Source organism: Cricetulus griseus, chromosome 7 (genome assembly GCF_003668045.3).
Source record: "Cricetulus griseus strain 17A/GY chromosome 7, alternate assembly CriGri-PICRH-1.0, whole genome shotgun sequence".
NCBI lineage: Eukaryota > Metazoa > Chordata > Mammalia > Rodentia > Cricetidae > Cricetulus > Cricetulus griseus.
The window spans coordinates 106,914,762-106,931,050 of NC_048600.1; the positions used below are offsets into that span (position 1 = coordinate 106,914,762).

A 16,289-nucleotide genomic window follows, 5' to 3' on the forward strand; every position below is an offset into this window, starting at 1 on the left:
AGCCAGTTCCATGAGTCAGGGCTACATGGAGAAACCCTGTCTCAAAAACAAAACAAAACAAACAAACAAAAAAAAAAAAAGAAAAAAGAAGAAGGAAAAGAAAAAGTGATAGGTGGCCTGGAGAGAAGGCTCATGGGTTAAAAACATTGGCTGGTCTTTTAGAAGAGCTGGGGTTAGGGTTAGTTCACAACCAGCTAAAACTCCAGTTCAGCTGATGTGACATCTCTTCTGGCACTGCACGCTTGTAGTATCCAGACATGCACACAGGCAAAACATTCACATGAAAGAATAAAGTTAAAAAAAAAAAAAGAAGCAATAGGCTATTTTGGACTCACACTCAACAAGCTGGGCAGCATTGCTATAACCCAGATATACCCATGAGTTAAGGATGAGAAAGGGAGACAGAAAACTAAGGGTAGTGTTGAGGAACAGACACAAAGTTAGTCCTGGTAAGTTTTCATCTTTCTTTTTGCGTTTGTAGATTGGCACTGGCTCAAACCTCCATAGTGTTTTTGATGGTTTCCAGGAAGATCAAAAAAGTAGGAGACTGGGGACAATCTGGATTCTCTAAACACTAAATTGAGGATATTTAGGACCCCAGGAAGTGGCCGATTTTCTCCCCAATAGCTTGTCTATTTAAGTCCCCCTTATTTTTAGATGAATCGGAGTGGGTGTACTCCTGAGTCACCTATGGCAAAGAGAAGGGGCTTTTAGGAGCGTCTTCCGGCCAAACTTGAGGATGGGAGATGAGAATACAAGGAAGTGATCTTTGACTCAGCCTGCCCAGGGCTTGGGTGTTGTGGCATTCCCCACAAGTGACGCACTCCCAAGCGGGGTGACCTCATGTATCACGGGACTTATTCCCACCACTGACTCCACCCCATATCCTCCTCAGCTTCTCATCCTCTCACTTACCAGATCAGCCTCCCTTTCAAGATCAGAGAGGGGGTGGGGTGGCTGCAGCCTAGAAATGCCTTTCGTGGGCGGGGAGCGGAGACAACCAGGGTTTGGAAAAATGCGAGAAGTGGCACTCACTTTCCCTTCTCCAGATGCTTTGCACTTCTGGTTAAGGCTATCCCTACTCTTCTCTAACCCCAAACAGTAGATCTTACTCGAGGCAGCCTTATCCTTTAGACAGTCCTTCTCTTAGTTACGGTTGTACCCCTCTTTCTCTTTTTGCCGTATTTCTGAGTCCGGAATTCTCAGTAGGAAGGCAGTGGTTGGAGTCTCGGCTCTCTTTCCTGCTCTAGCTGCGTGACCTTGACTAACCCACAACTTCCCCGGGCCTAGTTTCTTTGTCTGTGAGACGGGCCAAACGTCTGGCGCACCACGAAGGCGCTGTGTAAGCTGTGGAAAGGTGAAGACGCTAGCTGTCTCGTCGGGAAAGAGTTGTCACCCTCCAGAGCCCCTCCCTTTCCTCAGGGAGCGCTCAGCAAACCCAGCCTCCCTCCGGCTGTCACTTCCTCCACCTCCCGCCGCGCGCGGCGCTGGCTGTTGGCGTCACAGCCGTCGCACCGCCGCCGCAAGGCCCCGCCCCCGGCCGCGCCTGGCCTCCCGCGGGGGCCCGCCCACGGGGGCGACGCGGCGCCGGCTCCGCCCCACGGGTGACGCGTAGCGCGCGCGGCCGGGCCGCCCCGGCAGTTGGTGCAGCGGCGGTTGGGGTGAGTGCGCTTACCCCACCCTCCCCTCCTCGGCCCGGGCCCCGGCCCCCATCCCGTGGGGCCCAGCCCCGCCCAGTCTCCGCCGTGCCCGTCCCGTGCGGGCCCGTGCCGCCCCTCAGCCGGCGACGCCGGGCCGCCCGCCGCCCGCCGCGCCCCATGGAGCTGGAGGACGGTGTGGTGTACCAGGAGGAGCCCGGCGGCTCCGGGGCCGTGATGTCAGAGCGGGTGTCCGGCCTGGCCGGCTCCATCTACCGCGAGTTCGAGCGGCTCATCGGGCGCTACGACGAGGAGGTGGTCAAGGAGCTGATGCCACTGGTGGTGGCCGTGCTGGAGAACCTGGACTCGGTGTTCGCGCAGGACCAGGAGCACCAGGTGGAGCTGGAGCTGCTGCGGGACGACAACGAGCAGCTCATCACCCAGTACGAGCGGGAGAAGGCGCTGCGCAAGCACGCCGAGGAGGTGAGAGCCAACGGCGGCGGGGGCGGGGGGTCGCGGCCCGGCTGGGGACGCTGGGCGCGCCGGGGTGGCCTCCTGAAGGGCAGGCCTGTGGCCAGGGCCCCGGGAGGTGCTCCACAGCCTTGGGGACTCCGGGACCCGGACCGGCACTAGAAGCCTAGGCAGTCCAGCGAGTGTCCCGGAGAGGGGTGAAGTGGGAGGGAAGATCCCGGGAGGAAGCGACACCCTGGCATGAGGGCACCTGGGGCTGCCCGAGGGCGGAGACTTGAGGGTGTCTGGTTGCTTCTTGTTTAGGGAAGTTTCCGACCACCGTAGGATAGTCGGTGCCTGTTCAAACTTTTAGCATTGGGGAGGGGGGCAGTACTGTCCTGCCTGTGAGTTCCGCTGGCTTCGGTACCTTTCCAGGGGGCTGCTGCTGCTTTGGGAAGTTAGAGATCTCCCTCTTTCGGTCAGTTTCTTCTTGACATTTAAATCCTCTTGAGAAGGAAGTCTTATTTTTATGCCTCATTGTACCTGGCTTAACACTTTGTCAGCCACTTAGATGTCGAATAGCAGTGCCCTGTAAATACATAAACGACACTCATTTGCTTTATTAATGTTCCTCACCAAGGCATTCCCTTCGTATCAGGTGGTAACCTTGGACAGTTCCCTTACAGACTCCTCTATTTATAAAGACGACTGGGGGGCGGGGTTGAGTAGGTGTGGGTGAGTGTTGCAACACTTTTCCTGTCTGCCTTTTGCTTTGCATACTGCAGTTTCCAAGTCCACTTGGCTGGCTCTTAGCTCGAACACCTGAGCAGTGACCTTTGTACTCTCACCTGAATGTGTGAGCCTTTTGGAACACTGGACTGTAAATGATCCTCTGGCTTTTTGAGCCAGTTAAGAATTTTAGTCTTCAGGCTGAGTGCCTTGGCATTGTTTCTGAGGAACTTTTCTTTGGCAGTCAAAATGCCCTCCTTGTTTTTGCTTCCAAGACATCTAGTACACCTAGCTAAATACATGGTGATTGAAGGAAACTAATTATCAAAGGAACCACGTGTTGTTTTTCAAAAATTCATCACACCATTGGAGGATGTGAGATTTGCTTGGCAGCTCATTTCCTAACATTAAATAGGCATCACCATTTAAAAGTTTTTGTTGTATGCACCTCTCCATTCAGGTAAATGATTTTTTCTTTTTAAAATCCAGATTAGAGTGGTGCTCTCTACTCGAGATTTTGCAGTCCACCTGTCTCAAAGGAATGACACTGAATTTTCCAAACAAAATTGACTTTATTTCAAGAGTGTATCCAATATACATGAAGGGAAAGGTTGAAAAAAAGTTTGAGACCACAATTTCTATTAGTTTCTTGGTACTGTTTATAAAACAGATCAAGGCCTTTGACATGGGTTGGCACTTGTTGGTGCTGATACAGGTCTTTGCCGTGGTGTGGATGCAATTGGAAGAGAGAAGGACCACATGTACACAGAGGTCAGGAGTAGGTCCACTGTGGCCTATCACTTCTGGTAAAAAAGAAATGCTCCCACCAGCTTTAAATTCCTGTCAATCATGTAAACAGGGATGAAATGACAGCGCCACACATTCCGAGAAAACCATCTGTCACAGGCTGCAGAATCAGAAAATAAAAGTATTAGGATCCTTTCTGTATTTATTTCTTAAGTAAATGAACTTAAAAATAGGCTATTCACGGAGTTTCTTTAAAGTTTGTACTTTTTTAGTTACATCTTTCAAATTTCCATAATGAAAGCTTTGGGTATACTCCTGACCTGAGAATTGAGAACACTGATGATGTGCTAGATGAAACACTTCCCAGACCACAAACATAAAACTACTTCATCATCAGCACTCATGTAAGATGATAAGCTGTTTTGCCTGTACCTAGAAGTACGCTCTTCCAGGCCAGTGTGCAGAGTGGATTCTGTTTAGTTCTGTCCCTGAATGCTCAGTGCCTTTAACCCAGAGATTAAGAGCATGCTCTTATGGCAGAAGTGCTCCAGGGAGGGTATTTACAGCCGAAGTAATTTGAAAGCATGGTAATTGTCCATCTCTAGAGTGTACAGTAAATTCTGGGCACCTTTGTGGAAATTTAGGGATGTATGGAAATGATGAGGCTGTTAAGGAGTCTATGAGGTGCTGTAATATCTTGCTTGCAGAAATTGCCAGGAAGGAGGGTAAAAATGTAATTTCTATTATAATGGTTGTACTTACTTTAGAATATGCTTCATTTTTCTTGCTTTTATTTGAATTGTGTATGTGTGGTTAGTTTGCTGCTTTAGTGACTCCTTTTAGAGTTGTCTTAGGAATTGGAATATAGCTCAGTGATATGTGTCTGCTATTCGACTTGGGTTCAATTCCCAGCACTACAAAAAGTTACCACCAGCACCAAATAACAGCAAACAAAATACATAAAGGCAGGGTTTACATATATTTGGCCAGTTTCAAATGCTAACAAGTCCTTTCACCTGCCATTCTCCCCTTTGGGTTCCCTGCCATACATCTTTCTTTCCTTCTTTTAGTCCCGACTCAGCAGATGCTTTTGCTCATACTGTTCCCTTGCCATATGGCAAGGTATACCCCTCAGAACTTGACCTGGCTAGCTTCTTCCTCCCTTTTTCCTTTTCTCCCTCCCTTTTCTTTTTCTCTTCCTTCCCTATCCTCTTCCTTCTTCCTTTTGTCCTGGCCTGTGCTTTCTTTCTATAGAAACTTGCTGTATACCCACATTAGCCTTGAACTTGAAATCCTCTCGCCTTAGCCTTCCAAGTCTTGAGATTATAGGCTTGCACTACCATTCCTAGCTAGTTTCTGTCAACTATATGCTCAGTTTAAATTTAATTTTTCATGAGACTTTCTTGTCTGTTATGTACTGAAATACTGTATATCCTTGTGAGTCCCTTTCTTTCTCTTTCTTTCTTTCTTCCTTCCTTCCTTCCTTTCTTTCTTTCTTTCTTTCTTTCTTTCTTTCTTTTTCTTTCTTTCGCTATCTATTTATTTTTAGAGACTGGTCTATTTCCAAGGCTGGTCTAGAACTTACTGGCCTCAGATTCCTGACAACAATTGTGTCTTAGATTTCTGGGTTCTGAGATTGTAGGTGTGTGTTACCATGACTGGTTCATTTTTGAAATTCATACTATTAATTAATTAGAGCATGCTTGAAGATGGGTGGATGTTTGCTAAGGCTCATATAGAGAGGTGAGAGAACTTGAAAGAGGTCAGTTCTTTCAATCTACCGTATTGGTCTTGGGGATCAAACTCAGGTTATAAGGGACTGAAGAGATGGTTCAGCAGTTAAGGGCTGGTACTGCGCTTGTAGAGTACCCTAGTTCTGTTCCCAGAACCCATATCAGGCAGCTCTGACAGGGGGATCTAAGGCCTAAGGGCTCTGTGGACACCTATACATACATGCACATACCCACAAGCAAACATACTTGCACATAATAAAACATAGAAATAATTCTTAGGAGTTGGTAAGATGGTTCAGTGGTCAAGAGCTTATACTGTTCTTCCAGAGGACCTGAGTTCAGTTCCTAGTATCCATATAGGCAGCTGACAATTGCCTATAATTCCAGCTTCAGGATATCCATGCCTTCTACCTCCTTAAACACTACTTATGTGGACAAACCTAAACTCAGACAACACATATACACATAATGATTAAAAATTTTAGCCAGGCTTGGTGGCTCATGCCTTTAATCCTAGCACTTGGGAGGCAGAGGCAGGTGGATCTCTGTGAGTTCAAGGTCAGCCTGGTCTACAGAGTGAGTTCCAGGATAGGCTCCAAAGCTACACAGAGAAACCCTGTCTCGCAAAACAAAACAGGTCTGGAGAGATAGTTCAGTGGTTAAGAGCACTGGCTGCTTTTCTGGAGGACCCCAGTTCTATTCCCAGCACCCACATGGCAGCTAACAACAATGTTCTAGTCCCAAGGATCTGACACCTTTTTCTGGCCTCTGCAGGCACCTCATGTACATATATGCAGAAAAAAACACCATTTTACATAGAATAAAAACTCCCAAAATTATTTTAATTAAACAAATAAATACATCTAAAAAAATCCCCCAAATACTCTTAGGCCATCAGGCTTGGAGACAAGTGCCTTTACCAGCTAAGTTATCTTACCAGCCCAAGCCTGGTCTTTCCTTATTTGCTTTTTCTTTTCTCTGGAGGCAGAGAAAGACAGAGATCTCTAGAGGCCATCTTGGTCTACATATTTAGTTCTAGGGCAGTCAGAGCTACATAGTAATACCCTATCTCAAAAAACAAAACAAAAATCTTTTAAAAATGTTTTAATTTTTTTGTTTGTTTTGTTTTTGTTTTTCCAGACAGGGTCTCATTATGTAGCTCTGGCTGACCTGGAACTCAATATGTAGTCCAGGCTGGCTTCAAACTCACAGAGATCCACCTCCTTTGCCTCCCAAGTGCTGGGATTAAAGGCATGTGTCACCATCATCTGGCTATGTTTTTTTTTTTAATTATTTACTTATTTTATGTACATTTATGTTTTGCCTGCATGTATGTCTGTGTGAAGGTGTTGGGTTCCCTGAAACTGGAGTTACAGCTGGTATGAGCTGCCATGTGGGTGCTGGAAATTGAACCCAGGTCCTCTGGAAGAGCAGCCACTGCTCTTAACCACTGAGCCAACTCTCCAGCCCAATATTTTTAATTTTTAAACATGTATGTGTTTGGTTTCTATGTTTATTAGGGGGTGTGTTCACATGTGTGTGCATGTACAGAGGCCAGAGGTCGATGCTAGATGTCATCCTTAGTTGTTCTCACCTTATTTATTTATTTATTTATTTATAGATAGAGTTTCAGTAAACCTGAATGCCTGTTTCTTTCCTTGTTTCTGTGATAAACCACCCTGAGAAAAGCAACCTAGGGGGACTGGAGAGATGGCTCAGCAGGTAAGAACACTTGTTGTTCTTACATGGGACCCAGGTTTGATTTCCATCACCTACATGGTGACTCACAACTATCTGTAACTCCGGTTCCAGGGGATTTTATGCCCTCTTCTGACCTCCATGAGCACCAGGTACACACATATGGTGTACATACATACATGCAGACAAAATATTCATACACATAAAATACATCTTTAAAAGAAAAAACAACCTAAGGGAGAAAGGGCTTGTTTTAGTTCACAGTTCAAAGTAAAGTATCGTGACATGGAAGTCTAGGCAGCAGGAGCCTGCAGCAGGCTGATTCCATTGAACCTACAGTCAGAAACAGATGGATGAATGCATGCTTGTCAGTTTCAACTTGCTCTATTTTATGTAGTCCAGGAGTCTTGCTCCCAGTAAAGTGCATCTTCCCTTATCAATTAACAATTTAGTTAAAATAATCCTCCTCAGGTATGCCCGGAGGCCCTTTTCTTAGGTATTCTAAATTCTGTGAGTGAGAGATTCCCAGCACCCACATGGCAGTTCACAATAGCCTGTAACTCCAGTTCTGGAAGACATGACAATCCCTTATGACATCATCAGGCTCATGCATGCATGTGGTACACATGCCACCATTTCTCGATTGGGTTTTCTTTTTTTTTTTTTTGATTGTAAAGATTGATTTAATTATTTGTGTGTGTCAGCATGTAAGCATGCACATGGGGAGGCTAGAACAAGGTCTTGGGTGTCCTTGGTCACTTTCTGCCTAGTCTTATAAGATAGAATTTCTCTCTGAACCTGACAACCTTTTTTTTTTCAGCTAGCCTAGAGGCCAGCAAGCCCCAGTGATCTGTCTTGAATTCCTCATCTGGAATTACAGGCTGGGTATGACACCCTGCTTGTTATGTGGGTGCTGGGATTTGAACTTGGCTCCTCATGATTGTGTAGCAAACACTTTTAACTTCTGAGTCATCTTTATAGTCACCCCTTTAAAAACTTGTTTTCTTTGTGTGGCAGAGAGGGTACATGATCCACAGAGTTCACATGGAAATCTTTTTTTTTTTTTTTTTTTTTGGTTTTTCGAGACAGGGTTTCTCTGAGGCTGTCCTGGAACTAGCTCTTGTAGACCAGGCTGGTCTCGAACTCAGAGAGATCTGCCTGCCTCTTAAAGGTGTGCACCACCACTGCCCAGCCCACGTGGAATTCAGAGGATAGCTTTGGGGACTTGGCTCTACCCAATGGTTTCTGAGCTTCTGGGGATCAAACTAGGGTCATTATGCTTGGCAGCAAGCTTTTTTTGTTTTTTAGAGACGGAGTTTCTCCTGGAACTTGCTTTGTAGACCAGGCTGTCCTCGAACTCACTGAGATCTGCCTGACTCTACCTCCCAAGTGCTTTGGATCGATGGTGTGTGTAACGATAAATAAATAAATAAATAAATAAATAAATAAATAAATAAATAAATCTTTCCGCCAAACTGTCCCACCGCCACGTGGACGCCCAAAATAACACACAGAGACTTATATTAGGTACAATGCTGCTGGCCAATGATTAGGATTTTTTACTTGCTAGCTCAGTCTTAATTATCAACCATAACTACTAATCTATATATTTTATAAGAACTTATCTTATCGGACACCAGCAGCAGGCTTCTTCTCTTGCCAGGATCACATGGCGGCTCCACAGAGAAGAAAGGAGGAGGAAGAGGGCGATTTCCTGCTTGACCCTACTTATATTTTGAGTCTGCCTGCTGTCACTTCCTGCCTGGATCACAAGACTTATCTTTACATTTCCCAGAATCCTTCTTGACTCCTAGTTCTGCCTAACTTGCTTCCCTGTTGGCCAACAGTACTTTATTTATCAACCAATAAGACAAACATATATACAGAAGGACCTCCCCCATCAGGTGTGCACCACTACTACTCTATGCAGCAAGCCTTTTTTTTTTTAAACCCATTTCACTGACCTTACTTTTTTAGGACCTTATATATCCCAGAATAACTTTGGGGGCAAAGTTATTCATTGGATTGGACAGAGCTGGTCAGCTCTGTCTCTCCAGCTAGCTCCCAAATCATCACTCAGAGACATTATTAATTATAAATGCTCGACTGATAATGTAGGCTTATTTATAACTAGCTCTTACAACTTAACCCATTTATATTAATCTACGTTTTACCACATGGCATTATCTCTCTTTCATCTTGCACCTCCTTTTCTTCTCCGTGTTTAGCTGACGACCTCTCTGACTCTACCCTGCTTCTTCCCAGCATTCTCTCACCCGAAAATCCTGCCTAGCCATTGATCAATCAGCTTTTTATTAACAGTGAGGGTGACACATATTTATAGTATACAAAGATTGTTCCACAGCATTCCTCCCTTTTTGTCAAATTAAAAAGGAAGGCTTTAACTTTAACTCAGTAAAATTATATACAAAAAACCCCCCAGTTAATCAAGTAAGAATTATAGTTACAATATCCAATCCATTTGTATTTGGCAAGATTAAAGAAAATTTTATCTTTGTGAATTTAAAGTTTTATACCTAATTTACTTTTTATCATAAGTAAGGAAAACTATGACTATCTAGTCTTCAACTTCACCAAATAAGGGTGAATTGTTACCTAATGATAGGGGCATCTGGCTGCTGGACAGTCACTCAAAGTTCTTTTGTAACACTGGGGACATCTATCTTTGGCCTATAGGCTTATTATATTTGACAGACTTTTCTGAAAAGCAGGGGATTTTGAAGGATGTCACGTCTTGTCTTGGCAAAGTTTGGAAGTCACTTTTTTGTGTATCTTTCTGGTCCAGTTTGGACAGTATACTGTCAGCATTTTGAAGCAAGGGTAGTTTTTTGTCCCAATGGCTAGCTTTTGCCATAAAGTAAACTCCATATGGAGGTTCTTCAATGCCCATCATCATTTCTGAAGTAAACTGGTGTTGCTAGGAGCAAGTGTGTCTCACTGTCAAGAAAAGTCTTATGTTATTAAAACATTTTAAATGACATATTCTGTAGGTCTTTGCAGTGTTTAAGATCACATATATAAAACATATCTTTCTACCACCTAGAAAATATAACTAACATGACCATAAATTTGATAGTTATGGGTGACTATTAACCTGTATTTCTTTATTAACCCAAATAGCTTTCAAAGATTAAAACTTCACATTGCATAATTAAATGAGATGCATAGGTATCAACTGTATAGGTACAATATCTTAAACAAGAGTAGAGACAAGGCTGTGGTGGTGGTGCACACCTTTCATCTCTGGAGGCAGAGGCAGAGGCAGAAGCAGAGGCAGGTGGATCCCTGTGAGTTCAAGACCTGCCTGGTCTACCAAGTGAGTTCCAGGACAGGCATCAAAGCTACACAGAGAAACCCTATCTTGAAAAAACAAACTAAAAAAACAAAGAGTAGAAACATACATGTAGTATAAAAAATAACTTTAAATTTGTATCAATAACCCCAAATCCATACCAATCAAAATATTTTGAGATTAGTAGTTTTTTGGACTAAAGTAGTTTCAATAATCTACCCTTTTTCCTATCATTCCTATATCATAGCCTCCTTTTTCCTTTAGAAAGAGATCTTTGAATTTAAATCTTTTATTTAGCCCCCCCCTTTTGACTAGTGCTAACCACCCCCCCTTAGATCATAATAAACATCCATAACCCATCTTTTGGGAATGTGAGCATCATTCTCTAGACTACTTCCTGTCGTTTGTGGACATTAGCATCTTTGGGGAACCCTAAGAAAATTCAGGATAATGGTTAAAACTTGACTGTAGTAGTTTGTGAGGCTGGACCATCTCAATCAGCAGCCTTGAAGCTGTTCTGGATGCAGAACTCCGAAGAAACTGCAACAGAAGCATTTTGAGATACTGGATCACCTGGGCCATTTGTTTTTATTGGTGTCTGGTCCCCTTGCTCTGAAAATACATAAACTTTTAAAGATAAGATACATATTTGTATTAGTACAAGTATAGACGGTTGTACACAGTTAGCCAAAGATGATTTTTTTGTTTTATTTGAGTTGGTAAAATATTCCTACATCTTTTGTAGTTTTTCTAGGTTTATTTCTTTATGTCTGTAGCCAGGATTTTCAAGAGGATGTTCTCTGATCAAACCTGATGCGTATCAACCTGAAATGAATCCACAACCTCTCATTTCCTGTGGAAATAAAAGCATAATCTCTTCTCCAAAGTAACATATCTTTTGACTTCCTAGGATTGAAAGCAAGTTGTCAGGCTTAGTGGCTGAGTTATCTTGCAGTCCCAATTTTACCTATCAATTGATTGATTTTATTTGTTGTTCTGGGATGCAATTCTGGATTGCCTTTTAGGAATACCCAACTATGGGTTATGGTGGGTTATATCCTCCCACAGCCAAGTGTTTTGCCCTTCTCTTAGCACCTCATCTATTATATCAGACCAAACTATTGCTTTAATTCTTCTACCAAACTGGGTATTCAGTGGGCACTTATTAAGCATTTGTTAGTTAAATGGATAAACATCTAAAGGTCAAGTTGCTATGCCTAAGCATTTAAAGTTCTCTTTGTGCATTCAAATTTTTGTTCCTTACTGTTGGTGCCAAGTTATGCTAAAACTTCCAAAAAGTTCTTCCGTAAGTCTTTTGGATTTTTTGTAGTCAGAAAAACTATGACTCTGGAGTATAGTTTTTTCAGATACTGTACTTATATTATACTATGCATAGGAGTAGTTTACAAATATTTGTTTTAAAATTTGCAATATTGGGGGCTGGAGAGTTGCTTCAGAGGTTAAGAGCAATTACTGTTCTTCCAGAGGATCCAAGTTCAATTCCTACCACCTACAACCATCTGCAACTTCAGTTCCAGGGGATCGGATACCCTCTTCTGGCCTCAGACATCAGGCATGGGTGCAGTGCACTTACATACATGCAGGCAAAGCACTCATACATAAAATAAAAATAAATCTTTTTAAAAAGAATTCAGTATTGGGTTAGGTATTGTGGTTCACCCCTATCATCCCACCCACTGGGAAGTTGAGGCAGGAGGATGAGGAGCTCAAGGCTAAACTTATCTATACAACCTAGGATTAGGGCTGCCTGGGCTGTTTTGTTTTAAATCAAGAATAAAATGATGTGGCTTTGTTTTGGAGATAAGGTTTCCTGCCATAGTCTTGGATGGGCTTCAACTCCTTGGTACTCCTGCCTAAGGCTCATACTGAGGTTCCAATTCTTAGCTTCAGAAATGCTGGAATTATAGGTATGTACTACCATTCCAGCCCCTTGTTTTTTTAATTTTTTTGGGGGGGGTGTTTCGAGATATGGTTTCTCTATGTAACAGCTCTGGCTGTCATGGAACTCACTCTGTAGACCATGTTGGCCTTGAACCTTGAACCAGAGAGCCTCCTGCCTCTGCCTCCTGAGTGCTGGTATTAAAGGCATGTGCCACTACCACCTGGCAGTGTTTTTTAATTCTTTAATGTATAGTTTTATATTAGAATAGGAATTCAAGGAGTTCAGTCAGTTTACTTAGTTTTAACCATCACTGGCCTAATGGTTGGGCAGAAATTGTATGTTTGTATGTATGTATGCATGTTGGGCAGAAATTGTATGTATGTTTATATATATAAAATGTGTATATACAATTTTTTTCTTTTTGAGATTGTCTCACTGTGTAAACCTTGCTGACCTGGAACTTGATAAATGGACTATGCTGGCCTAGACTCAAAGAGATTAATCAGCATGTCTCTGCCTTCTAATTGCTATTGCTTGTACCACAGCATTTAATTGTGTTGATATTTGAACAGTTAGAATACATGTTCAAACTATGCACTAAATATTAGTTCATTGAATAGATTTTCTTTATTTAATTTTTTTATTTATTTTATATGTATGAGTATTTTGCTTGAGCATATGTAAGTGCATCACAGGTGTGCCTGGTACTCTAGGAGGTCAGAAGAGGGCATTGGGTTTCCTGGGACTAGAGTAACAGTTGTGAATCACCATCTGGGTGCTGGGAATTGAATTTGGGTTCTCTACCAGAGCAACCAAGCATTTTTTTTTTTTTCCCCTTAAGGCAGGGCTTTTTGTAGTCTTGGCTGTCCTGAAACTCATTTTGTAGACCAGACTGGCCTCTAACTCAGAGATCCACCTTGTCTGCCTCCTTCTGGGATTAAATGTGTGCACCTGGCTGCAACCAAGTACTCTTAACTGCTGAGCCCTCTCTTCAGCACTGAAGACATATTTAGATAGGATAAAGTGTTACCATTATGGGTTTATCATTTCAAAATATTACTACCCTTTTTCTGTGGGTTTTATTTTGCTATTTATTGATTATTACATTTTAATTGTGTGTTCACACAGTGCGCATACCCACAGGTGCAAAACTTTGTTGAGACAAGAGGACAGCTTGGGGGAGTCAGTTCTCTTTCCACCATGTGCGTTCCAAAGACAGAGTTCAAGTTGTCAGAATAGTGGAAAGCTCCGCTACCCACTGAGCCATCACACTGGCCTTCTCCTTTTATCTCAACACAGCCAAATCAAGTGTGTCTACTAAGTATCACTTCTCTTTCACTTGCTGGTCTGGCTGATGCTAGCAGTATGGTGCGCAGGGCACAAGAAGACACCTTGCCTTGATGGCAATGCCTTTCCCCACTGAGCCATGTCACTGGCCCCATCCCCTTTTGTTTGTTTTTGAGATTTCATTTTTATTTTAGTGTTTCGAGTATTTGCCTGCACGTTTACCTGTGCACCACAAGCATGCAGTGCCTGTGGAGGCTTGAAGAAGGCATCAGATATCCTGGGAATGGAGTTACAGACAGTTGTGAGCTGCCATGTGAATGCTGGGAATTGAATCTTGAGTCCTCAGGAAAAGCAGCCAGTACCTTAACCATCTGTCAATGCACCCCCCCCTTTTTTTTTTAAAGAATTTATTTATTTATTTATTTATTTATTTATTTATTTATTTATTTATTATGTATACAACATTCTGCTTCCATGTATATCTGCACACCAGAAGAGGGCACCAGATCTCATAACGGATGGTTGTGAGCCACCATGTGGTTGCTGGGAATTAAACTCAGGACCTCTGGAAGAGCAGTCAGTGCTCGTAACCTCTGAGCCATCTCTCCAGCTCACCACCTCCCTTTTTAAACAAGCAAAACAGTCTTTATGTAGTTCAAGTTGTCTTGTAATATGCTATGTAGACCAGACTAGACTTGAACTTGTGGTGATCGTCTGCTTCCTAAGTCTTGGGATTACTAGCATGTACTACCATGCCTGACTCCAATTTCTCTCATAATAAAAGATATTTTCTTTAAAAATTTTTTTGTTTGTTTTTGTTTTTTGAGACAGGGTTTCTCTGTAGCCTTGGCTGTCCTGGGACTTGCTGTGTAGACCAGGCTGGCCTTGAACTCAGAGATCCTTCTGCCTTTACCTCCTGAGTGCTGAGACTAAAGGTGTTCACCACCAAGCCCAGTCTGACTTTGTGTCAGAAGTGTAGGGACTGCAGAGATGGTTCAGTGGTTAAGAACACTGGCTGCTCTTCCCGAGGACTGGGGTTTATTCCCAGCATCCACATAGTGGCCCACAACCTCTATAACTCCAGTTCCAAGGGAATTTGACACTGTTTAGCATCAGACACACACGGTGTACAAACATACATATGTGCACAACATACACACACACAAAATAATATAAAAAATTTAACAATGAAGTTTATTAGAGCTCCTATTTCCCTCCATCTTTGGCAGCATTCGGCACTATCAGACTTGGTTTCTGTCACTATATTAAGCTACTTCTTGCTTTGATTTGCTTTTTCCCAAGTCTCTAGTTTAGTTCAATATGCTTTCTCACATTGCTGATAAATTTGATTTTTTTGTGAATTTCCTACTCAGTTTTATATGCTCAGTTGGTAGCAACCAATATCTGAATGTACATGGCTAGGTTTGAATTACAGAGTTTTTGGTGAGGGGAGTTGAGACAAGGTCTCTCTATATAAGCTATGCTTTTTTCGGAGTTGGCGATATAGACCAGGCTGATCTTGAACAGAGATCCACCTGCTTCTAAATGCTGAGACTAAAGGTACAGGCCTCTATTCCTGACTTTCTTTTTCTTTTTCTTCTTTTTTTTTTGTGACCACATAATCAAGGTTTATTTTATTTACCTTTACATTCTTTTATTTACTCTGTCTCTTTGTGTGTGTGTGTGTGTGCGCGCGCGCGCGCGCGCGTGCGCGCGCGCACTCTCGTCTTTGTGAACAACCAAATTATGCTTTTTTGATGGCCTTTATAATAGTCCATTAAGATGATCATTCAGGTGAAAGGGATTGGAAAGTCTGGTTTAAAAGATTGATTGTAAAAGTGTTTATGAGACCACAGCAAAGTCTGAATAGTAACCAAATATTTCCTGTTAGTTTGTTGAGGATTGGGTAATGGTGCTAGTCTAACTTCCTTTCCTTCAGCACATGACAGCTAGGCTTTCTTATAAAGGTGTATTTCTTGTTACCAACTGGTTACCCTAAGATATAGTTCTTAAGAAAGAAAAAGTGTTTGGTTCTTCTTTATACTTTAGATCCTTGAGAGCTCCTTCTTATTCTTGTTTTCTCTTCCCCTCCCTCTTTTAAAAATAGCTGTTCTGGTTCTGTGGGAGCAGTGACTTTTCTCTCTCTTTGACTGTATTAATTATAGTTTTCATTGGTCCCTGCATTGTCTGTTTTCCTAAGAATTCCCTTCCCACTCCTCCTAATAGTTTTGGTCCCTCTTGTTTTCAGGTTGTAGTTTCAAGTATCTGATAATCTTTGATTATCTATCTTCCCTCCCTCCCTCCCTCCCTCCCTCCCTCCCTCCCTCCCTCCCTCCCCTCCCCTCCCCCTCTCTCTTTCTTTCTTTCTTTCTTTCTTTCTTTCTTTCTTTCTTTCTTTCTTTCTTTCTTTTCTTTCTTTCTCTCTCCCTCTCTCTCTTTCTTTCTTTCTTTCTTTCTTTCTTTCTTTCTTTCTTTCTTTCTTTCTTTCTTTCTCAAGACCTCATCATGTAGCCTCAGCTGTCCTAGGACTCACTATGTAGACCAGGTTGTCCTTGAACTCAGAGATCTACTTGCCTCTGCCTCCAGAGTGCTGGGATTTTTTTGTTTGTTTTTCAAGACAGGGTTTCTCTGTGTAGCCCTGGCTATCCTGGAACTCTATCTGTAGACCATGGTGGCCTCGAACTCACAGAGATTGCTTACCTCTGCCTCCAGAAACTGGAATTATGTGCCACCACCAACTGGCTAGAGTGCTGGGATTAAACACACCTGGCTAATTTCAACAGTTTTTTTGT

General features: G+C 42.8%; 1 protein-coding gene across 4 annotated transcripts in view; it reads left to right on the forward strand.

Moving 5' to 3' along the window:
* Nucleotides 1–1,634: 1,634 nt before the first annotated feature.
* The window catches only part of Spag9 (sperm associated antigen 9), a 127,182-nt gene continuing 112,527 nt past the window's right edge, over nt 1,635–16,289 (forward strand). For 3 of the 4 annotated variants that reach the window (XM_027424323.1, XM_027424324.1, XM_027424325.1), the window contains exon 1: nt 1,818–2,120. In XM_027424323.1, the coding sequence (XP_027280124.1) occupies nt 1,818–2,120 (303 nt within the window). Of the gene's footprint in view, nt 2,121–16,289 lie in introns of all 4 variants that reach the window. The other variant, XM_027424322.2, reaches the window with a different exon arrangement.